Genomic DNA, 24312 nt, shown 5'->3' with positions numbered 1-24312 from the left:
TGGGGGTGCTCTGTGTGTGTGTGTGTGTGTATTTGTGTGTGTGTGTTGTGTGTATGTGTGTATATGCGTGCATGTATGTGTGCACCCAAGGCCTGTAGCAGCCAAATGTGGTTTCATGGGTTTCAACCCACATGGACCTCCAAAGAGAAACAGCCTTCCCAAAGGAATGGCGGCATGCCTGGTGAGGAAGGGTCAGCTCTGTCTACGAAGGACCTCAGTTTTTGGTGGTTCTCATGGGTTTCCTTCTTCAAAGAGCAGCCAGAGCACCCCCAGATCACCTACTCTTTACCACATGCCACAGAGCATGGTCCCTGTGCCCCCACGGTCAGCCTTGGGACACTGACTCATCTTGGCCCTCTGGGAGCTGCAAAAACTGCTACAGTCAGGCGAGGGCTGTGTGGGGAGGTGGGGAGTTTCCTGGAAGGCCACTTCCTCCTGGCCCTGGCCACATGGTCAGGCTGCAGAAGAAGAAAAACAGGCTGGCTCGAGCATCAGCAGTGCCAAGCCTCAAATCAGCTCTTACCCCTCTGAGGTCGGGATCCCTTGTGGGTTTATGGGGCTCCCTCTGTCTCTGACCCTTCCCTCTGCCTGTTTCTGAGCCACTTTTCTGCCTACCAAGGTTCCAGCTTGAGAGTGCGTAGGGGGAACAAAAAGAATAAAAGTCAGGGGCCAGCTTGGCTTTCATTAGGGAGCCTGGTGAAGGTTTGATGGAGGAGGGGTAGAAGGGTGGACAGAAATGATGTTTTCATTTTCCATGCTCACCCTTTGTGGTAGAAAGATCTGGGATTCAGGAGAGCTGGGCTCTGTTTCTGACTTGGTTTCAAATTTGCGGGGTGACCTGGGGCTCCACTTCCTTACCGAAGAAACTAGATCGAGAGTGGCACACTTTCTCTGCAAAGGGCCAGATGGTAAATATTTTAGGCTTGTGGGTAACACAGTCTCTTGCAGCTACTTGACTCTACCCTTGTAGAGTGAAAGTCACATAGATAATTCATAAAGAGCGAAGGGAACGGTTTCTAGTATTTACAAAAAACAGCTGCAGATTTGGCCCCAGGGGCAGTGGCTGCTGGTCCCTGGACTAGAGGCTCCCTTAGGTTTTTTCCCTAGTATTCTGAGATCTGTGATAGAGGTGCCTGCTCTGCTTAATTTCTCTTCCTAACACTTATCACTGCCCTACACATTAATCTATTTATTTGCTCATGCATTTACCACCTGTCTCCTTGACCAGAACATCAGTTCCATGAAAGCGGGAACTTGAACTAAATCCCCTGTGCCTGGAATATCTACTGAGCTCAAGGAATGCATGCAAATCATGAGTTAATCTCTAAGTGTTTGTGGAGGGCATGTCATGTGGTACTGGGCTGGTGGGGAGACAGCGGACAGGAGGAAAACCCTCGTCCCAGGATTATACGCCATGGTCCCACATTCAGGGGTTTGGAGTCTCATTGGGGGTCATTTTTTACTGGGTATGCTCAGACTGCACTGGAGTAGACCCTGCTCTGCCCAGTCAGTCGCACTCCCTACTTACTACGAGTTGGTCAAGCCTGGAAGTTAGGGGTTACCCTTTATTTCCCTCTGTCCTTCCATCCTACATTCAGTTTGTCAGCAAGTCTTATCAATTCTACCCCTGAAATGGCTCAAATTCATCCAATTCTCTCCTCTGTGGCGACTGTCTGAGCCTCAGCCTTGCTGGCCACTGGCTCCTGGGCACCCTCTCCAATCAATTTTCCATGGAGGCTGCAGAAGTGATCTTTTTAAGACATAAAATAGAGAGGCCATCCCCTGTGACAGGTAGGGCACAAACTCTGGGGACAGGGGGCTGAGTTTGAGCTGTGCGACTTTCGGCAAGTACCTGACCTTGCCAAGCTACAGTTTCCTCATCTGCAACATTAATGCTCCCTCCAAGGGGTATTGTGAGCATCAAGAGCATGAATACGTGAAAAGCATTCAGAACAGTAGGGGCCTTAGCGAATGTGTGCTGGTACCACGTTTCTCAGCTCTTCGGGAGCATATAGTGGCTCCCACCCCAGCCTGGAGATCTTGGCCCTGCCCATGCCTGGTCCTCCCACTCTTTCCCTCACTCTGTATATTCTGAAATCACCTGGTTTCCAGTTGCTTGTATACTCCAAGCTCATTCCTAACTCAGGGCCAGTATGCTGTTCCCTCTGTCCAGAATGCTTTTCCCCTTGTCCCTCCCATAGCTGATTTTTGGGTCTCTGTCCAGACATTATCCCCTTCAAGAGGCCCTCTCTCACTACCCTTGCCAATATCAGTCCCCCTTTGGGCTCTATTTTAGCCATTATTTGTTTTTTCTTGTTATTACACTTATTATAATAAATGCAGTCTTTTGGTTTTTTTCCTAATTTGCTGTTTACTCATTTTTTTATCTTATTTTTTGCGTCTGTCACTAGAGCACCATGGCAGCCTCAGCCTCTAGCACAGGTTGGGGAACTATAAGGTGCTCAGCCATTATTTGTTGAATAAGTGACTGAGCTCTAGAACATCAGCTGCCTTTAACATTTCTTGAGTGAATAAATGAATGGATAAATGCATAGCCACTGCCATCTGCTTCCCCCTCCATTCATTCCACCCACTTCTGACAGGCGAGCCCTCAATGCCTCACACTGACCATAGCGTTCTATCACTCAGAGGCCTTCCATAGCTCCCTCATACCTCTCTTCAGCAACCTCTCTCAGGTAGCAACCTGAGATCCCCCCATTAGTGTCCCCTCCACACTTCCCTCACCTCCACCTGCCCCATCATTTAACAAAACTGGATTCCCTAAGGTATCCTGAAAAAGGTCTGAAAGAGAGGGGACAGTACACTGAGGAGCTCCGAGGAGGGGCCAGGAGGTGAGGCTCTGTGGAGAAGTGGGTGTCGTAGCTGCTTCTCAAGGCTGACAGGGACAGAACAACAGCTGGGCTGGGCTTGGAGTGGGGGAGGCAGAGGGTGGCCAGCGCAAGGAGGAGCTTGAGCAAAGGTGTGGAGGGAGGTGGGAACCTGGTGGGCGGCTGGCACTCAGGGTGGGCAGGGGGAGCTGCGGGGAGTTGGGTGGGAACATTGGTGATGGGGATGTAGTCTTTCATGATTGACCTGCATGAGGCTGAAGGGGCAACCAAAGAAACTGGAGGAGGGGGCACTGAGGAAAGGGGGCATAACCATGGAGCCTCAGGAAGGGGTGCTCGGGTTCCTAAAGGCCTTCAACTTAGGAGCTTGGAGCTTGGGCTCAGCAGGCAACCAGATGGGACAGCTGACAGGCAGTGAACATTGCTCAGGGGCGGGACTAATACAGCATGGGGGTCTTCAGAGCCAGAGGAGGTGAGCTTTCCAAGGCAGGACTGTAGCATAGAGAGGAAGGAAACTAAGGATGGGACTCAGGACTCCCCTCTGGTGGCAGAGAGAGCAGAGATAGACGGCGCTACTGGAGGGGTGGCCTCTAGGTCCAAGTGGGGAGCATCCTGTGGCTGCCATAACAGGGCACCACAACCCACCCGTTTAGAACAGCAGGAATTTTATTCTCAGTTCTGGAGGATAGAAGTCTAAACTCAAGGGGCCAGCAGGACCATGCTCCCCACCTCTCCCCCTGAAAGGATTCTAGGAAGAATCTTGCCTTGCCTCTGTCAGGTTCCGGGCCTCCCAGCAATCCTTGGCACCTTGGATGTGGCAGTGTAACTCCCATCTCTGCCTGTGTGTTCACATGGCACTCCCCCTGTGTGTCTGTCTGTGTGCGCTCTCCTTGTGAGGACACCAGTCATGGATTTAGGGCTCACCCTGATCCGGTAGGACCTCATGTTAAATAATTACATCTGCAAAGACCCTATTTCCCAATAAGGTTACATTCTGAGGTTCCTGGGTAGACATGAATTTGGGGGACACTATTCCACCCATGTAGATGGAGTGGCATGTGGTGCCAGGAACGTGAGAACTGCAACCAGGCCTCGGTTGTGGGTGGGCCACAAAGAGAACCTTTTGAAGGGAGTCTTTCCCTGGAGCAGCCTAGAAGGGGTGAGTTGTGAACCGTGACGGTGTGCGCTGCTTTTTTAGGGAGTTTGGAGTGAAGGGGAGGAGGGGCCTGGTGGCTAGAGGCAGGGAAGTCAAGGAGAGCTTTCCCTTAGCCCAAGGGAGACCTGAGTGAGTCTTTTAGTCAGAAGAGGAGGAACTACCAGCAGTGAAGGAGAGAGAAAATGCAGTCAAGGAAAGCAAGGGCTCATGTACAAGTCTCTAAGAAGGCACTTTGGGCTCTTGGCCCAGCACCTTCTTTCTGAGAGGGGAGGAGAAGAGGTATGCCCCAGAAATCCTTATGCAGAGGGGAGGCTCATTCTAGAAAACCTCAGGAACCCTGCTTATCTTCTGTTGAGGATTCCCAAGGAGATACGAAAAAGGATTGCAGCTGGGGAGGGCCTCTCAGCTATTAAAGAGCAAGATTTATAGTGGCCCTGGGAGCCCAGGCCTGGAGATGACCTGAGATGCCAAGCATCAGAGGTCTGATGGGGGGCCCCGGCCTTAGAATGGCTGGCTTCTGCCTGGCTAGCATCTTTCCCGGGCTTACCTATCTGATTCTCACCCCAGCTTTGGTCTGGCCTTGGGCCCCTGGCCACTCCATCACACCTTGGTTAATCTGGATTCCTGTCTCCCTTACCTGTCTGGCCTCCGGAACAGGACTGCCCCTCCCCCCCTGCCCAGCCAGTCCTCTCAGCTCGTCCATACCCCTGGGCACACACCATTAGCTTTCCTGGGCCAGTGCCCCAAACAAGGGGCCTTGGAATGTGCAGATAGGACACCACCTGCACCCCTTGTGGGGTCACATCCCTTCTGCTCACCTCTTGGCCTGCCCAGGAATGACTTTGGCCTGTGCTAGGGCGAGGGTGCCTCCCCTGCAATACCCCAGGCCACAGAACTCAGCTATCGGAGGGCAGCAACTTTGTAACAGCCAACTATTCTTGGTTCCAGCCTGCTCGCTGCTACCAATTTCATGCCCCTGTAATCCAGGTAACGCTTTGCTGCCTCCAGCTACCACCCCCAGGCCTGAATCGCTTTTCCTCCCCCGCAGGAGCCGGGCTACCTCTGCTGCCTCGCTCTTGAGGTTGGGGCTGCACAAAGCTGCCTCATGAAGCTACGGGCACCCGGCACCAAGTTAGTCTACCGCAGCTCATGACTAATTTGCTGCACTTATTTCAAAGTGTCCAAATGGCGTTCAGGGGAGAGGAAGCTTAACTGGGGCCTTCCAGAGATAAACAGGCTCATTTCAGGGCCTCCGTGCCCAAAGAAACCTCTTTACCTGGACTCCGAGCCTGGAACTAAATTCTTCCAGAAGAGATGCTTAGCATGGAGCCTCTCAGCGTGGCGGAGGAAAGGAAACATTCCCCATCATAAAATGGGCCTCACATCTGGCCAGCTGGCTCCAGTGGGTTTTTAAATTGTGTTTGAAGAGTGTTTCTCCCCTTTCCTGGTATTCACAGGCTGGGCCAGAGTGTAACCGATGAAAATGAGTTTCCTCATCTCCACCACAAGTGATCAAGTGCCCTGTGCCCAGTCCACAAGTGGCTCCTCCATGCCTAGCTGGCACCTGGGGCCCCTCTGGGCCAGGGTCTGTCAAGAGGCTGGGTTTGGAGCCCCACTCCTACCCAACCTAGTGGAGTGTGTGGCTTTGCTGGGCTTGCACAGTCAGAAGAGAGGCTGGGAAGCCTGCCCAGTGCTTCCCGGCTATAATATCCTCTTTAACATGGTCTGTGCTTATCAGCGGACCGTGTCCATCCATTTTGGTGGTTGACAGAAGTGAGCACTTTTCTCTTAATCTTTTTCCTTTTAACAATACTCATATCCACAGGGCTGTGGAAATGCCCAGAAGAATGGGCAGTGGGGTTTGAGGAGAGGAAAGAGTTAACAGGCAGAGGGGAAAGAAACCCCTTAATTTGCTGGCTTGGGCAGGTCCCCTGCACTTAAGAGCTGGGCAGAGGGAAGGTGCCACTCTGATGGAACCATCAGGCTGGCTCCTGCTCACTGCTGGGAAGGCATTTGGACTGGTAGTCCTGGCCAGTGATCATCTAGTGATATCCTGCAATCCCAGTGATAGTGTTTGTGCTTGGGTGTCTGTGAGGCCAGCAGCCTCAGCTAGAGTGGTTTGTGGAGTGATGGTAAATATCTCCCCACCCCATCTCTGCCCTACCCTTGTCCTACATCAGAAGATCCGGCCCCCAGGACTTGCCAAGTATGCACCTCTGTGCAAGCATCCACCTCTTTCAGACTCAGGCTTCTTATCTGTGAAGTGGGAGCAATCTCAGCTCTGCCTTGCCCTCACAGGCTATGTGAAGAGCAAATGCACTAGGGTCTGTTCAGGCCACATATAAGCTGTTTTGTTCAGATGTCAGTTACCTGCCACTCTGCGAGGCTATCATTTCCATGCTTGGGTTACCTGGCGGGTGCTGAGGATGACCTTTGATATTACTGCTGCTAGAGGCCAAGCGCTAAGCCCTGTGAACCCTGGGTAATTGCTGAGTGCAGGGGGGCTAGTGAAGGGCAGGGGGATTGGATGAGACTTTTGAGGAGTTTTCTGTTCCTCAGAGCTGGGCCTCCCTTCACATTTGGTTGGAGAATTCAGAATGGTGATTGATGGGACCACTCTCTCTTTAGCACTCTGAGGGGCAAGATGGGTGATGTGGCTCTGTTCCTGCCTCTGTCCCAGTGGGTATGGATTGAACAGACAACAGTGGATGCTGAAGAAAGCCTCAGGGTTTGTTTCAACAAACTTGGATTGGAGTCCTAAATGTTAAAGAAACATCTCTCCAAGCCTTTGCCTCTGCTGTTCTCTCCTGTTGGAATTCTGTTTCTCTCTCCACTAGCATCCCACCTCCCCATATCTGCTTGGCAGACTTCCCCCAGTCTCATGGAACTACTGTGGAAGCGCCCAGCCCCCTCCCCCGGCCCACTGCACCTGTATCCTTTCTCTACAGCCATAGGATTACACCGGACTACATGCTCCGTGAGGGCATCGGGCACCTTGTCCTTTCTGTTTCATGCATCAGGCACCAGCACAGTGCTGGGCACACAGGGACTTGCCACATCTTTGATAAACAAAGGATGGGTTGAAATAGGAAGTGATGCTGATCTGGATAGACAGTGGCTTCGCAGCCAGACTGAGGGCCATGGGGTTACTAGCCTCTGGGTCCCCCACCAGCTGAGGCAGAGAAACCTACTGGGGGTGGCCCCTCATCTGTGTCCTGCCTGCTGCATCCATCCATCTTCCAGCCCTGCCTTCTTGCTGAATCACACACAGTCTTCTATCTGCAATTACGCAGGATCCAAACCAACCCCCAGGGCTGCTGGTTTTCTGTGGGCTGTATAAACAGGGCTGCCATGTTGCACAACTTTGAGGACTCCACTATATTACAGTCTGCAGGATGGTGCCCCCTGGGGTTGTGCAAACCATAACTCTGCTATCATAAGAGGTGGCCCAGTGCCATTGCCCTCCACTCCTCCGTGGCCACAGCTGGCCTTTGGGGTCCTTGGGTTCACCTCTGGAGGTAGAGACCATGTTCATCAACCATGTTGCAGGGCACCTGGTGGAACAAGTAACAGCAGAGCCTATTGAGGGAGCTCTCAAGAGTCAGGCCCACGTGGAGGTGAACTATGGCATGGATTATCCTAAAACATTGCATTACCTGAAATCACCCTATGGGATGGCGATTATGGATTGCTCTGGAGGGGGCAGTACTCTTCCCATTCCACTTGCAATGAGTTTGAACCAGTGTTCAAATGTCTTTCTCTTTCTTTGAGATGGAGAAGGTAGCCTTAGAAGCAAATGAAATGAACCCAGGAAGAAAATGCCAGCTGCAACGTCTGCAAAGTGTGGAATCAAGAATTGAATGCAGAGTCTTCACTGTGGGACATTTCTTAGGAAGGAGCCTGAGGCAACACCTTCTGTGCAAATACTGTCTCAGGGAGTGCAGTCCTGGGGAAGTAAGAGTATGGGAAAAGGGAAGTGAGGCTGGCATAGAAGAGAGCAAACACAGGCTGCGATATTTCTGGGCTGGCCACAGCTTTGCAGCCAAACACAGCTGGTTGCTCTGGCACAAGACTCCGCAAAGATGCCACGTGGAGCCCCCACATTTCAGAACAGTCTATTGGGGGAGAAGAGGGACAAGCAGTTTCTCTCTTGTTTCCCTCCCATTGCCTGCCTCTCATTGGTCAAAGTCTGTCTCTTAAGACTTTGCCTCCCCTATCTGTCACAGAGTGTCACCTGGCCTCTCCTCAGCCACCAGGGAGCAGGTGTAGCCCAAACAGTACAAAGGCACAGAGGTCTTTCCTGTTTGTTGTTAGCAGTAGCAGTGGCTTTATGACCATGGGACCAAGTAGCAAGGCAGATGGCCCAAACGGCAGGTGAGGTGAACAGATTTGGGGTGGAATGTAAACCAAGTTCAGTTTCTTGAAATCAGTGTGTGCCTCTTGCCTGAATGGTCCTAATTTCAGCAAAGGACTTGGTGAGGAAAGGCTGAGTGGACTGATGTAGTCAGAAGCATAACCTTTGTTTCCCTCAGGGGCAGACATACTGGCCTTCATGTCTGGCAAGAAGTTGAGTAAAATATCATGATCAGTTAGTTGTCCCTGTTTTTATTGAGGAACAGAATTAAAAAAAAATAATAGAGATTCTTTTTTAAATTAATTTTAAAGAGAGGAAGGGAGAGAGGGGGGAGAGAAAGAGAAGCATTGATTGGTTGTCTTCTGCATGTGCCCCAACTGGGGATCAAACCCGTAGCCTAGATATGTGCCCTGACTGGGAATCAAACCCACCACCTTTTGGTGTATGGGATAATGTTTAACCAACTGAGCCACACTGGCCAGGGCGAGGAACTGAACTTATTTATTTATTTATTTATTTATTTATTTATTTTAATATACCTTTATTGATTTCAGAGAGAGGAAAGGAGAGGGAGAGAGAGAGAGAGAAACATCAACGATGAGAGAGGCATTGATCGGCTGCAGCCCGCAACCCGGGCATGTGTCCTGACCGGGAATCGAACCCTGATCCCTTGGATCCTAGGTCAACGCTCAACGGCTGAGCCACACCCACCAGGTCAGGAACTGAATTTAAATTGCAGCAGGAAGGCTGCAGTTTCAGAAACACCCTGGTCAGTAGGAACTCAGCTATTTGAGACTCTCATTAATTAGGAATCTGTTGCTGCTTAACAAAATACTATAAATTTAGTGGTTTAAAGGAATACACATTTATTATCTCGCAGTATCTGTAGGCTAGGGGTCTGGGTGCGGCTTAGCTGGGTCCTTGGCTCAGTCTCAAATGGCAGCCATCAAGGGGTTGGCCAAGGCTGCAGTCTCATTGGAGGCTCGACTGGAAAAGGACCGTTTGCGTGCTGACTTGGGTTGTTGGCAGAAGTCAGTTCCTTGCAGCTGTAGGACTGAGAGCTTCAGTTTCTTGCTGGGTGTTGACCAGAAACCACTCTCAGTAGCTAGGGGTCGTCACCTGCCGTCTTTGTTGCCATGTGGGTTTCCCCAGCTTAGCCACTTCCCTCCTCCAAGCCGTCAAAGGAGGGAAAAAAGAATCCAGCAATATGGATGCTACCATCTTATGTAACATAATCCCATGCACATTGTCACGTACACCTGCCACCTTTGCTGTGTCTCTTGCTTAGAATTGAGTCACAGGTCCTGCCCAAACTCGGTGAAAGGGATCATACAAGGGAATGGACACATGAGGCTGGGATCATGAGACCACCTGAAGAGTCTGCCCACCACAGACAGCTCATTTTGCTAGAACTCTATTTACAAGCAAATGCAGCATATAAAAAACCACCACATGTTTATATTAGGAATTAGGTTTAGGAAGAAAGCCCCATGGGATGTGCTGAGTCCACCTACATCACCACCTGCAACTCTCATCTGTACCAGTAGAAAGATGGCCCCGGGTCAAGTTCATTCTGCCCGCCCACCCTCACCCTCATTCCCCCACCCTGAGTGCTCTTTGTCAAGTGGAGAAGTGGACTCAATCAGCAAAAAGGGAGCCGTAGCCTTATTCAGTTGTCAATGTTTAAACCTTCCCACATTAAAAGAACAATTTTCTGTTTATCAATAAACCCGAACATTCAGTTACTTAAGAAACCCCCATTCCTAAAACATCAGGCAATCTGAGCCTGCTCAAAAAACAGACAGAGGCTTTGTATCCTATGTGATGGTCGTGCGTGGACTTGCCACAGAATAAGCAGCCACTGAACGAAGGGCACCTCACTGCGGGGCTTGGATTGGGTGCAGTCTTGGCCCCCATCTGCAGCCATCTGTTCCTCTGGGCCTTTTTCCATTTCTCCCGCCTGGTGCCTGCCTTCCCCGCCTCACGTAGGCCCAGCCACTGTGTCAAGATGTAATTGACTGAGTGCCTCAGACCAGTCCAGGCTCTGCTGAGCCCATCAGGGCAGGAACAATGAGGTGGCACCTCAAAGGAAGAAGGCTATTTCTAAGGCTCATGGTCGATGGACCACATGAGCTGTGATTATCATTTTAATTGCAAGGCTGCCATGACCTTACATTCAGGGTGCAGATTTCAAAGACCAAAAGCACTCTGCAGGCTTAAAAAGGGACTGTGGAAGCATCTGTGCTTCAGACTAGAGGAGCCGGTTATGACGTCCTTCTTTCTCAGCCTCCACATTGCATCAGACTCCCAGAAAGGAGAGCTCTGACCCTCTGTTTGAAGGTCTGACTCAAATCCCACCTCTTCTGGAACCTTTCCCCAAACTCATACTCATTCCCATTCCCTCACATACTCAGCCCCCTCATTCCATTCCTCTACCTGGAATTCTCTTAGAACTCACTGCTCCTACCTTTGGTTTTGGGGGAAAAGATCACAGAATTCTAACCACTTCCTGTGGTGTTTAGAGATGATAAAAAACCTTCACAGTATCTTACACCCCCAGTGGTACACTCTGCTCTTAACTGGCAGGAGCACGTGTTTTGCACATGTTATTCTTTGTACTCGGCACATTTGTAACTCAAAATATTTCCTCAGGTAAGTTCAGTCTTGTAAGCTTTTTTAGGGTAAATGATATAATTCATATAAAGCCCTTGTATGTGACATAGAGTGAATGCTTAATCCATGTAAGCGTTATCACGGCTTAGAACCCTTCGTTGATGACCTGGGGCTCATGGCTTCATATACAGTGTCAAAGCCAAAATCTGTCAGCCCTGTCCAGTGTTTTGTTTCTTAGACGGGTATTCAGGGATAATACAGAAAATGCAGTGCACACAGTAAAATCTGCCCTAATAAGTGAGCAGTTCTCCAAGTTTTGAAAAAAAATACAGTTGCTGCCCAGCTTCTTTAGCCGTAAGTTCCAGCACATTATGATCAGGAATCCTTAATCTCCTCTGTGGGTTCATATACTCTGTCTGTAACACCCCTGCACTGCTTCCAGGAAATGCCCAGTTTCCTCATCTTGGCCGGTCCAGGAGCCACTTCCCCAAGTGGCTTTGACATTCAGTAGCCGCTCTATTAGAGGAGCCAATCCAGAATCAGAACAAAAGTTTCCCTGCAGGGATTAGGTATGTTTTTAAGAGGGCTCACTTTGTTGCAAGAATGTGGGAATGTGGTTGAGTCATAACAAAGCCCATTTGGGTAACTCTGAAATTTGGCAGTGGGCTAAGAAGGCTGATAAGGGCAAAGTTTTCCTTTGTAGACATACATTGAGTCCTGTCTCCATTGCCACATCCCTGGGTGGGGCAGGTTGAATAGGTGGGAGTGTGGGCTGCAGAGCATTGGAGACCTCTCTGAGGGCAGGGATAATGTTTGTTCCTTCCTTCTGTTCCTAGCACTTAGCACAGCTCATATTGGTGTCTGTATGTTGAGTCACCCAGTGAGCGTTCCTAGGTTGGAGACGGGGCATGACCATGCCGTCTTGGGGTAGATGTACCATCACGCGTAGGTATCTGAAGATAGTAGGGAGAAGCCCCACCAAGAGCACCCCTGTGTCTGTGCTGTGGTGGGCCCCCTCCCTTCTTCCCCGAGTAACCTCAGCAGCCTCCTCACCTCTGTGCTTACAGAATTACTTCGAGAGCTACCTTTCCATCGCTTCCACCCTGTCCTCCGTGCTGTGCCTCGTGGCGAACTTCCTGCTTGTCAACAGGTAGGCCACTTTCCTCCCTCTCTCAAGTCTGACCTTCATGTCCGCCTCTTCCCCTTCCCTTTTGTCTGTAGCTGCTGCTTTTCTGCCCATGTGAGTGGTGGCCGCCAAAGTAGGAGGCCAGCAGCTCAGACTCCTCCATGATGATTGAGGAGTCAGGTCAGTTACCTGGGGCCCTGCAGATGGAATGCCCAGTCAGGAAGCTGGACTTTCACTTTCTGGTGACACAGCAGCCATAGCCAGCAGGAGGCACGTGGGGACATGGGTCTTCTTCCCGTTTCCTCTCCAGGGAGCCTATCAGCAGCTGCCTGGGCTGTAGGCCTTACAGCCCAGGGACATCACCTGGATGTCAGGGCAGGGCCAGGAAGCAAGTCTTGTGGAAGTTGGTCTTCCAGGCATTTCTGAGAGCAATTTGAAGTAAAGAGCCCTGCAACCCATGAGTCTGGCTCTCTCTGTGTGGAAATGGGTCACCCAACTGCTCAGTGCTAAGCTGGTAGCACCATTTCCTGTGTCTACTGTTCACAAAGGGATCAGTAGGGAACTTCTAACACTATGTTAGTGAAGGGCTGGGAGAGAACCTCCATGTGGACACACCATAGAAGAGGGAATAATTTAGGAGACAGCCAGGCAAACTAGCATGGCCCTTAGACCCCACTGGGTGGCTGTTGCCATCATTTTCTTTCTTTTTTTTAATATATCTTTATTGATTTCAGAGAGAGGAAAGGAGAGGGAGAGAGAGAGATAGAAACATCAATGATGAGAGAGTCACCGATCGGCTGCAGCCCGCAACCCGGGCATGTGCCCTGACTGGGAATCGAACCCTGATTGCCTGGATCCTAGGTCGACGCTTTAACCACTGAGCCACGCCCAGCCGGGCTATTGCCATCATTTTCAAATTAGGTTTACAAGGCCAACAGCCCTAGCTACTTTGCCTGCATTTCCCCTAAGCTACTGCTAGGTGATAACAGTGGCTACGTCATGATTAAGAAACCTGAACTTGGGCACAGCCTACTGAAACCTTAGATCTCTAATGGCAAATCTGTTTTGCCCACTTTGCCCAGTTTGTAGTGATTGCCTAGATTTCTGGTTGAACAGGAGTCTAAGGCAAACCTGGGCCTTGGGGAGTGTGCTGTGATGGATTAGTGATGTCTTCTCTGAGTATAGGATATCTCTTAAGTGCTTTATGTGTGCTAAGCCTGCACAGGCCAGTCTTTCCAAACATGTTATGTATGCTATGGGGCTATTCTAGTGACCTGTTGCGTAAAAATTATCCCAAAGCATAGTGGCTTAAAACTATAACAGTAATTAGTATCTCTCATGATTCTGGGAATCAGCAGGCCCAGTTGGCAGCTCTGACTTGGTGTCTCTCGTGAAGACAGCTGGGACTGGAGTTGCGGGCCTCCTTGGGTACCCTGCCTCTCCCCTCCCCCCTCCCCGATAGTCTCTCACATGTTGGCCTCAGGTAGTAGGCCTTTTCACACATTGTTTGCGGGTAGTTTTTTATCGCACGCTCTACTACCAGTCAACGTAAAACGTATAAATACGTTTCCCGCATACAATGTGTTCATATTGTAGCTGAGGAACAAGAGCTCCAAGAGACAAGGGAGAAGATATGTGAGTTTTGTAACCTACTGTCTTACAGTCACATAGAGTCACTTCTGCTGTAATCGACTAGTCAGGCCAGTCACAAAGCCCACAGGTTTCAAGGGGACATAGACCCCATCTCTCAATGGAAGGAATGTTGAAGCATTTGCACCCATCTTAAAACCACGGTGCAGGCTGGAAGAGCAAGAAGGAGAATGGTGCTCCGATGGCCCAAGGGCCCTTAACCTGCCTCCTCATGCCTTGCCCTGGCACATGGGGCTACATTCCGTGTCTTAGCAGGTGAGAGTGCAGCCTCCAGAGACCCCAGCCCTGGAGAAGATGGAGGAATGGAGCTCAGAACAGAGCCAGGGGCTCCCTCAGCACTGCCAGCCCCTGGAGGGCAGAGCTGGGTCCCTGGCAGTGACTCCAAAGAGAAGGCATGAGGACAGGAAGGGGATGGAAGAAGAGGAGGACAGGGAAGGTGTAGTAGACCCATGTGAGGAGTCCCTCGGCCTCTCACTGCCCTCTCTCCTTTCCAGGCCTCTCTCATGATCCTCTGTCCACTCGCTCGCCAGGCCCTGGGGATAGGGGTTTGCCCATCTGGGCTAGCCCAGGCTCACATAAATGAGAGCTCCTGCTCCCTTCTTGATCTGGAGTCACTGTCTGAACTATAATAAGGGGTGATGCCTGGAGATCCCCTTGTTGTATCACTTAGGATGCACAGCATCCCAGGAGGGAGGCTGTGACGTTACTGATTTTCCAAGTGGAAATCCGAGATGTGCCCGAGACCACAGGGCACTGCCTCCTCTGTGGTTGTGAAGTCCAGAAAGTAGGAGCCATCCTAGGACTGGAGTCAGCAGTGGCAGGGAAGGTCCACCCTCAGGGTCCTGGGAGAATCATCTCTAATAAGAGCATTGAGAACTTCTGAACACTCATATCCTTTAGAGGAATTCCTTCCTCTCATCCTTGCAACAGCCGAGAGCAGAAAACATTATTACCTTGTTTTATAGGTGGGAAAACAGGCTCACAGAGGTCACATGGCTGCTAAGAGGGTGGAGCCAGGATTGGAACTGGCACCCTTCTCTCCCTCATCTGTGCTTGGAACCTCTGGCCCCCCTGCCCCCTAGTTCCCCAAGTTTTCCGCCCCTCCCTGCGGCCAGAGCCACACATCAGACCCTTCACCTGAGGGCTGGCCTCTGCCCTGGCTTTAAGCTGCTGGAAGGAGGTGGGTGGTTAGAAGGGTCTGGGTCTGTCTGCAGTGGGGACCATGGGCTTCTCCCAGGTCTGGTGGAGAGCTTGCTGGTGGGCTCAGCATTTCAGGCTTCCTCCAGAAGGGTCCAGCCTGCCCTGGGGCCTGCCCTTGCCCTCCCCTGGCTACAGGAAAGCAGTGAGGGCAATGTGGAAAGTGCTCCCAAGCCTCAGCGGGAAGATGCTTTGAGCATAAGCTGTTTTTTATTTAATGTGCGAGAATGAAATGTCTCGTGTTCTCGCCTCCTGGAGAACCCGCTTTCTCTCACTGGCTCATCCATAATCGCCAAGTGTTTTATTATGTTCAATCTGCAGCATCATAAATACTTATGAGGAGGATTTACATTTGGGAGACTTGTGAAGAAATCGGTCCCCTGGGGTCCTGGGCTCTCACAAGCAAGGGGGTCGGGGAGCTGGCAGCCTGGGTACAGCTGGCAACCCTCTTCAAGAATCTCACTTTAGTGTGATGCACCCTAGGGTCCAGGGGCTGTAGCAGTCCTCTTGGCCTTCCCCTGTTCCGGAGCAGAACCACCAATACCAGGGCAACACTTGTCAAAACTTACCCTAAAACCCCAACAGCGTCATCATCCTCTGGGCCACTCTCCCTTCCTGGGGTGGGAGAAACAGTGTGAAGCCAGTGTGCCCTCATTAGTGCATGTGGGGTAGGCTGGCCCAAGCACATGTCACAAAGCTTTATGAGCATTGAAATAGCCCCAGGTGAGATCCCCAAGGGCCTGGGCCCATGGATACGGCTTGGAGGAGAGTGGGTTATGTGGCCTGTCATCAGCAGGCCAGAAGGAGGCCCGTGCTGGTGAGGGGCCTTATGAGGAGGTGGAGGAAAAGGTGGCTTGAATGGCTTTTTTATTGCATGTGGCATATACCTCCTCACCCCTCACTCTTTATTCCTCTCCCCAACCTGTGGGTGCAGGGTAAGAAGTCCCCCAGCTCTCGCACCAAAGCAACCGTCCTATTCAAGTAACTACCGACTGTGTGGTGACAGGCACAGGAGAGCTCCTGTGAGGCCAGCAGGACTCCCGAGGTGCACTTTTCCTGCAGCCTCTGTGAGGAGGTGGCTGGAGGTAGAAGCTATTCCCAAGGCTGGCTGGAAATGCCGCAAGGTGCCCATAGCTGTCTCCCCACCATGCTGAGGGGGTCCAGAGGCAGAGTGACTGGGAGGTTCAGGCCCAGTGTAAAAGCCGCCCCTGCACGGCTGATACCCTTGCTTGTCAATTTGTATATCCAGCAGATACTTGCCAGGTGCCTGCCAGGCCCCGTGCCAGCCCTAGGATGATGGCTTAGATAGGCCCTGTTCTTGTGTAGCTCCTACCTTCTGGTCTGTCCTGTCCCTTCTTTTTGCCCCAAGGAACTGTTAAAACATTTGGGCATTTGTTCCCAGCCTCTTTCTCCACTTGAATGTCTTTAGGTTTAGAATCATTAGCTAGAAGGACTGAATGTTACCTTATCCAGCATCTTCTTTTTCGAGATGAGGAAACTGAGGCCCAGAGAGGTTGACTATTTGCTTGAGGTCACACAGTGAGTTGGCAGAGCTGGCCAGGGCTCCAGTCTCCTGACTCAGGCTCTGTGCCCCTGCAGGCTCTTATTTTGGGGGTGGATGGGGGAAGTATAGTTGCTGAAGAGGGAAGGGGCACTGCGTGGCAGGGTTGAGTGTGTAGGATCACCCTGAGCATCAGAGTAAGGCCTGACCACCAGCCTCCAGGGCGCCTTACATAGATACTCGGGGCCCCCAGGGGTCCAGGTGCTCCAGCTGGCTGCCCACCAGCTTGCCCAGGCCTAGACCCCTGCAGGCCCTGGGAAGATGTGTCTCAGTGTGGGGTTCCCCAGAAACACACCCTGGAACAAGGATTTTATTTAGTAGTAGTTTATTTGGGAAGTGAAGGTAAGAGAGTGGGGAAGGGAGACGGGGAGGGAAAGACAGGCAATAATGAATGCCTTGCTAAGCCAGCTCCCACAGAGGGTGACCAAGCTTGACCTGTTAGGGAAGCTGTGGGAGCTAGTGTGGAACACACCCAATGGGAGCAAGCTGGGGCATTTGTCCACCCACTTCCTGAGCATTGGTAGAAGTTTGCTTTAGCAGGTGTTAATTACCTGTCACTTGCAGCCTGCTTCCTAGTAAGAGGGAGGACACATGGGCAGGGCACCCTGAGCACGTAGCTCCCTAGCTGGAAACCCTGATGTATAGCTCTTTGTTAGCTGGCACTCTTAGTAAGAAACAAAAGGGGTTTTCTCATTCTTTACCTGGAAAGTTAAAGTAAGGTCTGCCTCTAGGCACTGCTAGAGCTGGGGCTCTGCAGACCTGGGTTCTAGTCCCAACTTCCCACAAACTTAAACCATCCCTTCAATTCCCTGGGCTTCCTTCTGCCCCTTACAAAGCAGAGGCCGCACCTGCTCCCTTCAGCTGGATCAAAAGGAAACTCAGATTAACCTGGGGCCACAAAAGCACTTAGAAAAAAGTCCTTTCTTGCTTTTCATGTCCATCATTTCACACCTATTTATGTACATATTTTTCTTACCTTATAAGTCTTTTTTTTTCTTCCCCTTATCCAAAAAATGAAAGAAAGAAATTTGTGTATAACTAATCTGGCTTTTCTCCTATCCCTCACCCACTGGTTAGCAGGAAAATTAACTTAACTTCCAATCCGGTTTAAAGCTTAGTGTAATCTGATTATTTAAACAGCCTCTTTATTATAATTATTTTTAAACAGCCTCTTTAGATGATGTTCTCTCTCCCTGGAATAAGAATGTGCAGTTTCTCTGAGAGTCAGCCTTCCCTGCTTTCCCCTGAAGGGCAGTGTCTGGGCAAGTTAGGGGCTGGGAGGAGTGTAGGGCTTACATTCGGGATGAGAGGTGGGGCAGGGGAGCTGGCCCTGCTCGGCACAAGCTTGGCCTCAGCTGCTGCCCACGACAATGGAGACCATCCAGGAGAATCCTTCTGTCCTGGCCATTTGTTCTGGCCTACCTTTGTTTCCTTCGTTCCAGGGGAGGGACTAGAATGTCATTCTGAGAGCACAGGCTGCAGCTAGACCTCCTGGGTTCACAGCCAGATGACCTTGAGCAAGATCCTTAGCTTCTCTGACCTTAGTTTCCTTATCTATGCACATGGGATAGGTAAGAATACCTATCTGTAGAGCTGGTATGTGAATTCAACAAGTTAGCATAGAAAACACTTAGGAGGGTACCCGGCACAAATTAAGTACTGAGTGTTTGCTGTGATGACAATGACGGTGATGATGTTTTCCCTTTTTCTACCCCCTCTCCTCCCCACTAAGTTTTGGAGGATGCAAGTCCTGTGGGTAGTTACTCTGTTAAACACTAGACAAAGCCAGCAGGAGCTCATGGCAGGAGCAGACAGGGGCTTGCCCCCAGAGCCCTCATGTTCTGTCCTGAACCTCACAGCAAGACAAAAAGAAGCAGTGTCCGCCGAGCATGTGCCCTGAGCCAGACACTGCTCTCTGCACTCTGCACACACCCCTCAGAGATCCTTGCGACCACTTCTGCAGGTAGATCCATTCTCCTCCCTGTTATACAAATGCAGAAGCTGAATGAAACCAGAGCAGTTGAGTCACTTACCCAAGGCCACACAGCTAGTGTGCTGGGAGGGGCAGGATGCAGACTCAGGCCCAGTCACTGAGCCCACCTGCTTCCCCTAAGAATGCTCACCAACCTCAGCCTGGCATGGGGCCCAGAGGGGGTCTCTAACCGTGTCTGACATCTTCACCCTAGAGTTCCAATTCATGTCCGTGTGCTGGCCTCACTGACTATCATGCTGGCCATCTTCGTGGTGATGACCGTGCTAGTGAAGGTGGACACCTCCTCCTGGACCCACAACTTCTTTGCTGTCACCATCGCCTGCATGGCCATCCTCAGCGGCACCTCCACCATCTTCAATAGCAGCATCTTCGGCATGACGGGTTCCTTCCCTATGAGGAATTCCCAGGCACTGATATCAGGTGAGAGCTGGGGTCCAGACAGTTTAGCTGACCAGGTTAGTCCTCCTGGGCAACATATGAAGGAGCCAGAGGTGAGCATGTGACCACCCTTCTAGAAAAGGAAATGAGTGTTAGGTGTGTTTCCAGGATCTATTGTATAACGAAGCACCCAGAATTTAGTGCCCTAGAGCAATAACAGTTGTTTATTTTGCTTACAAATCTGCGATTTGGGCAGGAGTTGGTAGAGACAGCTTTCCTGTGCTCCATGAGGCATCAGCTGAGACAGCCCTACTGGGGCTGGGGATCCACTCTTGGGATGGCATGCTTGCCTGGCTGGCACGTTGGTGCTGGCCATTGGCTAGAAGGTCAGCCAAGGCTGGGGCTGGGCCCAGGGTCACTTCCACCTTAGCCATAAGCCCATCTGGATTCAAGAGAAGAGAACACAGACCCACATTGTCTCAGTGGGAGCGTATGAAAATTATACTGTTGGAGAGCAGGCGGGAGGGAGGACAGAGCTGCAGCCGCTTTTGGAAAACAGTCTGCTCCCAAAAGCACATCCTGAAACGGCAGTCCTTTCTTTCCCCTCCTCCTCCCCCTTTCTCTTCTATCCCCTCCCCTTCTCTTTATTTTTCCAGTCCCTTACCCCCCCCCTCCCCTTCCTCCTTTATGATTTTATAGAAGACCTGCTCTGTGCTAGGGCTTCAAAGATGAATAAGACTCAGCCTCTCAGGAGCTGACAGCCTAGTAAATAAACTTCCGTGCCCTGGACTTGGGCATTCTGTGGGGGTGCTGATGTGAGATGTGGGCCAACCCCTTTAGCTGAAATTTTGATGCTAACCCTAAGCCTGTTGTTTAGCCCTTAGCAGTTCTGTTCTCTCACCCAGATGTCCCAACAATAGAAAAAGGAGCCCCGCCAATAAGAATCTGTGCTTTCCCAGGAGACCAGCACCCCTTAAAGCAAGCCTGAGGCTCATTCAGCGTCCCCACATGTCCTGTCATGTGAAGGAGGGCTGTGAGCATTTTCCCACTTGAGAAGAATTTCACAAAGAACCCGCTGTGTACCCATAGTGAGCAATGCCAGGCAGTATGTGGCAGCGATGACAAATTCCTGGACAAGCGTATGTCCTCTTCCATGCCTACACCAGTGCCAGACATCACTAATCGATCTGTATCTTTCCTCCTGTGCCTCTAAATCCTTCTCAGCACAGCACTGGGGGCAGTTACTGCCAACGGATTAGAGTTAGATGTGGCCTCAAATCTCTTTGCTATTTTTGATATAGGATTAGGAGTTAGGCTCTATCCTGGGAAGCCCTTGGGCCCAAAATGAAATAGGAACGGACACTTTACTAAGTTTCCAGAATGTAATCAATATATTGTATCAATGCTTCAAGAAGGCCGTGCCTAGAGTGAAGGAATGGCCAAAAATGCTAGATTTAATCCCTTCTGTCACCCCTGTCTCAGAAAGAGGCTCTTGTCCCCTCACCTCCCTCCATCCTGCAGGAAGATATATTTTTCAATATAGCACCAACCTTGCTTGTTACATCTGGGGGGCCAGTGGCCAAACAACACCTTGTGTGTTGGCAAGGGTCCTTCAGGCTCATTTGGCACCTGCAAATCTTCTAGAGAAGGGGGATGGATGCTCCATGAACTTTTCACAAAGTCCAGCTTTGAAAAAGTGTTGAAATGCAGTACTCACACTTCTGTATTAACTACCCCGGACCCTGAGCCATTGTCGTCACTGTGTGCAGTCCCAGTGGACACCTGTCACCCTGGAAAGTCCCAAGTGTCCACTCTCCTGGAGGCCCAGTGCCACCTCACCAGCCCCTGTTTTTTCATCCTGAGGAGCCCATCTGTGCATTCTGCCTGCGTTGGCATTTGAGGAACAATTCATCCGTTCTGTACTGGTATTTTTTTTTTAAAACCCTCATTTGCATGTATTTCCATAACTGATGAGATAAAAGTAGGGAGTCATGAAGGATGAGCTCCCGGAGGCCTGGTTTGTTGTTGATGATAATATTGTAAATTCTCTACAACTTGGGAAGAGAGAGAGGAAAGTCAATAGGCAGTGATGTTAGATCTTGTCCCCGGGGCAGCCAGGGAACATCTTACTGAGTTTAACCCCAGTTCTTACAAAATGCTCAGGTGGGGATTACAGCTTCTCAGAAGTTGGCAGCCTCTTGGCAAAGGGTTTACCCTGTTGTTTCTGCTTTGATGTAGGAAGGACAGAAATAACCAGACACCTAATTAAGAATCGGAGAGGATTTATATGGTACTTCTCCGTATCAGGTATTCTTCTGAGCACTTTACATGTAATAATCCCTTTAATCTTTATAACAGCCCTCAGAGGTGGGTTTTATTAACATCCCCACTTTAAAGATGAGGAAATGGGGGACACAGAGAGGTTACATGACTTTCTGAAGCTCACACAGCCAGAAGTGATAGAGCTAGAACTGGACTCAGATGTTCTGGTTCTGGAGTCAGTGCTCTTAATCACTCTTAACTTTATTTCTTTGCCTTCCTTCAAATCCCAGCCTGTGGCTAATAGAGCTCATATTGAGAAGTTTGGGATCATCCATCAGTGCCATGGGCTGGCCCCTGCAGAGCCACAGAGATGTCAGGCAGAGATGGGTGAGGCAGTGATGATGGGCATTGTGGGGGACAAGGGCCAGAACTGTCCCTCTCCCACTTCTGCTCTGTGGTGCCCAGTCAGAGCCGCCTAATAAAAGGGCACAGCGCTCCATGCCTACATGGAGCAGTTTGCTGCTTGCTGTTTGCAGTCGGCTGCTTCTTGCTTCCTTGAGACTCGAAATTCATTCATTCAGTCAGCTGATCCAGCAGAGTCACCGAGTGCTGGCTGTACTGATACTCATGGTTGTGTCTGTGGTCTGTACTTTCTCTGTTCAGTGCACCACTCCCCTCACTACAGTCTCATGTGAGGGCAGGGCGAGCATTAGCCCTGCTTTCTAGGCGAATAAACAGAGGCAGAGAGGAGTAAATGATCTGCTCACAGGTGTAACACGAATAACCCTGATTCTGGGCCAGCAAAAGTTGATTACCACGTTTGGAGGGTTCGACAGAAAAGGAAGACACATTCCTTCTCCCCCAAACAACTGCATGATTGTGGCAAATAGAGGACTGGCATTTGTTGAAAGTATTTTGTGGTGGGCCCTTTCCAAACATCATCTCATTCAAATCCTCAGAGCAGCCATGTGAGGCGGGTGCTGCTATCCCCATTTTACAGATAAGCAGACTGTGGCTCCAAAATGTCATGTTAGCACCCACGTCACAATGAGCAAGTGGCAGTCGAGGGTCAGACATACATCAGTTTGGGTCCTGGACCCCTGGGTCCAACCACATTTTTCTGCCTCCTCTGTTAGATAGTAGTGAAAGGAGCCATGTGGTCACATGGGCCACAGGCCAAAGCCTTGGCAAGAGAACATTCCATGGGGTAGAGCAGTGGCATGAGAGTGTGAGTGTGTAAGAGTATGATGGTGTATGTGTGTGAGTATATATGACTGCGGATATGTGTTAATATGTATGTGTGTGGGAACATGTATGATAGTGTATGTGTGTGAGCATATGTGTGCATGGGATAGAGTGAGTGTGCGAGTGTGAACATGTGTGATGGGGTGTGTGTATGGTGTGTGTGTATGTATGACAGTGTATGTGTATGAGTATATGTGTATATGTGATAGACTGTGTGAGTGCAGACATGTCTGTGATAGGGTAGGTGTGTGTAGTGTGGGTGTGTATGGGCATGTATGTTTGTGGGTGTGATAGTGTGTGTGAATATGCATGCACCCATGTGTTCACATGTCCACGTGGTACCACAGTTACCTTGGGATACGAGGTAAGTTCCTCAGTCCAGGGTGGGCAGCACCTGGGCTTTGTAATGGGTAAGGGCTGCCCAGGTCAGATAGCCTGGCTCTGGGGCAGCGGGAGAGCCTGTGCTTAGACATTCCCTGAGCCTCTCTCCCAGTTTGGATGGTGGATAATTTGAGCGGAAGAGTTCTCTGAGGCATCCTGCCCCTGAATCTAAAGTTTCTGACCCCACCAAAAGGGTAATAAAGAGAGATGGAGGGTCAAGGGTTGGAGGTGAAACCAGAAAACAGGCAAAACCTTGGAGGCCATTTGCCACCTCAGACAGCAGCCTCTTACAGGCCCATCAGAGAATTGGGGCCAAGGATGTGAAAACCCTCTTAGAGTCAGAGCTCACGGCTGCAGAACCGCTCCATGTCCGCCAAAGATCCAGGACACTACGGGAACTGCAGCATTTTTCTCAGCAGGAGAAACTTTGATTCTGTTAAACTTGAACAGAGAGGAGGCAGGCCTGAGGTGCAGGGAAGATGGACCCACCCCGGCCTTCTTCATGGTGTCCTGTGCTTTCTGCAGGAGGAGCCATGGGTGGCACCATTAGTGCCGTGGCCTCCCTGGTGGACCTGGCATTGTCCAATGATGTGACGGACAGCACCCTGGCCTTCTTTCTGACTGCGGACGTCTTCCTCGGGCTCTGCATTGGGCTCTACCTGCTGCTGCCCCGGCTGGAGTATGCCAGGTGAGGGCCCGCTTCTTGCTCTCTCAGTTCATTCTTTTTTTTTAATTTATTTTTTTATTGTTGGCAATAAAAAATGTCCCCCATGTTTACCCCGTTGACCCCCCCACTCTACCCAGACTGTACTCCATCCTGCGCCTCTACCACACTATTGTCAGTGTCCATGGGCTATGCATATATGTATACAAGTTCTTTGGTTAATCTTTTATGTGGCTATATATTTTTATTATTTACTGGCAGTCTATCATCTAATTAGGTGGCATGTTTGTTTCCTTGTTTATTGCCCATCTCCCCGCTGGAGTGTGAGCTCCCTGAGGACAGAAATTGTGCAGATTTTGTTCACTGCTGTGTCTTGGTACCTTGAGCTGTGCCAGGCTCATAGTAGTTGCTCAATAAATTGGCTCGCCAGTTGGATGTGAGAGGTTGGCTTGGTGCCACATCCTTGAGCAACTGGAGTTGCAAGTTTTTGGGCGGGGAGGGCAGGCGGTGGAAGGAAACCTGAGGAAAAAGAATGATGAATAGAAGCTCCGTTCACTGAGCACCTCCGCTGCCCCCGCATTGTGCTCAGCTTAGCCCGATGGCTCGTTTCTCATTTAATACTCACACACCTGTTCCTTTTAGGATGCAGCACCACAATGTATCGTGATTGTTACCATTCACATATGAGAAAACCTGGCACAGAGAGGTTGAATTACTTGCCTGAGTTGCACAGCCTGTTGGCAGCAGCATCAGAAATTGAACCCTACTCCAAACCTGTCTTTTTAACCACTGTCCTTTCTACCCTGCAGGACCTCTCTTCTTGCCCTAGTCTCTCTTTTGTCTCTCTCATTTCTTTTTCTTTCTTACTTCCTGCTGTTCTTTAAAA

At 50.5% G+C, this 24312-nt stretch overlaps 1 protein-coding gene across 1 annotated transcript in view; it reads left to right on the top strand.

The window, feature by feature from the left end:
• SLC29A3 (solute carrier family 29 member 3) overlaps positions 1 to 24312 on the top strand; it is a 39963-nt gene that overhangs the window by 10763 nt on the left and 4888 nt on the right. Inside the window, exons 3-5 of the mRNA XM_081158556.1 lie at positions 12037 to 12119; positions 18690 to 18916; positions 23288 to 23450. Of these exons, the coding sequence (XP_081014682.1) occupies positions 12037 to 12119; positions 18690 to 18916; positions 23288 to 23450 (473 nt within the window). The remainder of the gene's footprint in view (positions 1 to 12036; positions 12120 to 18689; positions 18917 to 23287; positions 23451 to 24312) is intronic.

Source organism: Miniopterus schreibersii (genome assembly GCF_964146895.1).
Source record: "Miniopterus schreibersii genome assembly, chromosome: 14".
In the NCBI taxonomy this organism is placed as follows: Eukaryota; Metazoa; Chordata; class Mammalia; order Chiroptera; family Miniopteridae; genus Miniopterus; species Miniopterus schreibersii.
The sequence above is the reverse complement of the archived record's forward strand: the minus strand, read 5'-3'. Positions and strand labels throughout refer to the sequence as shown.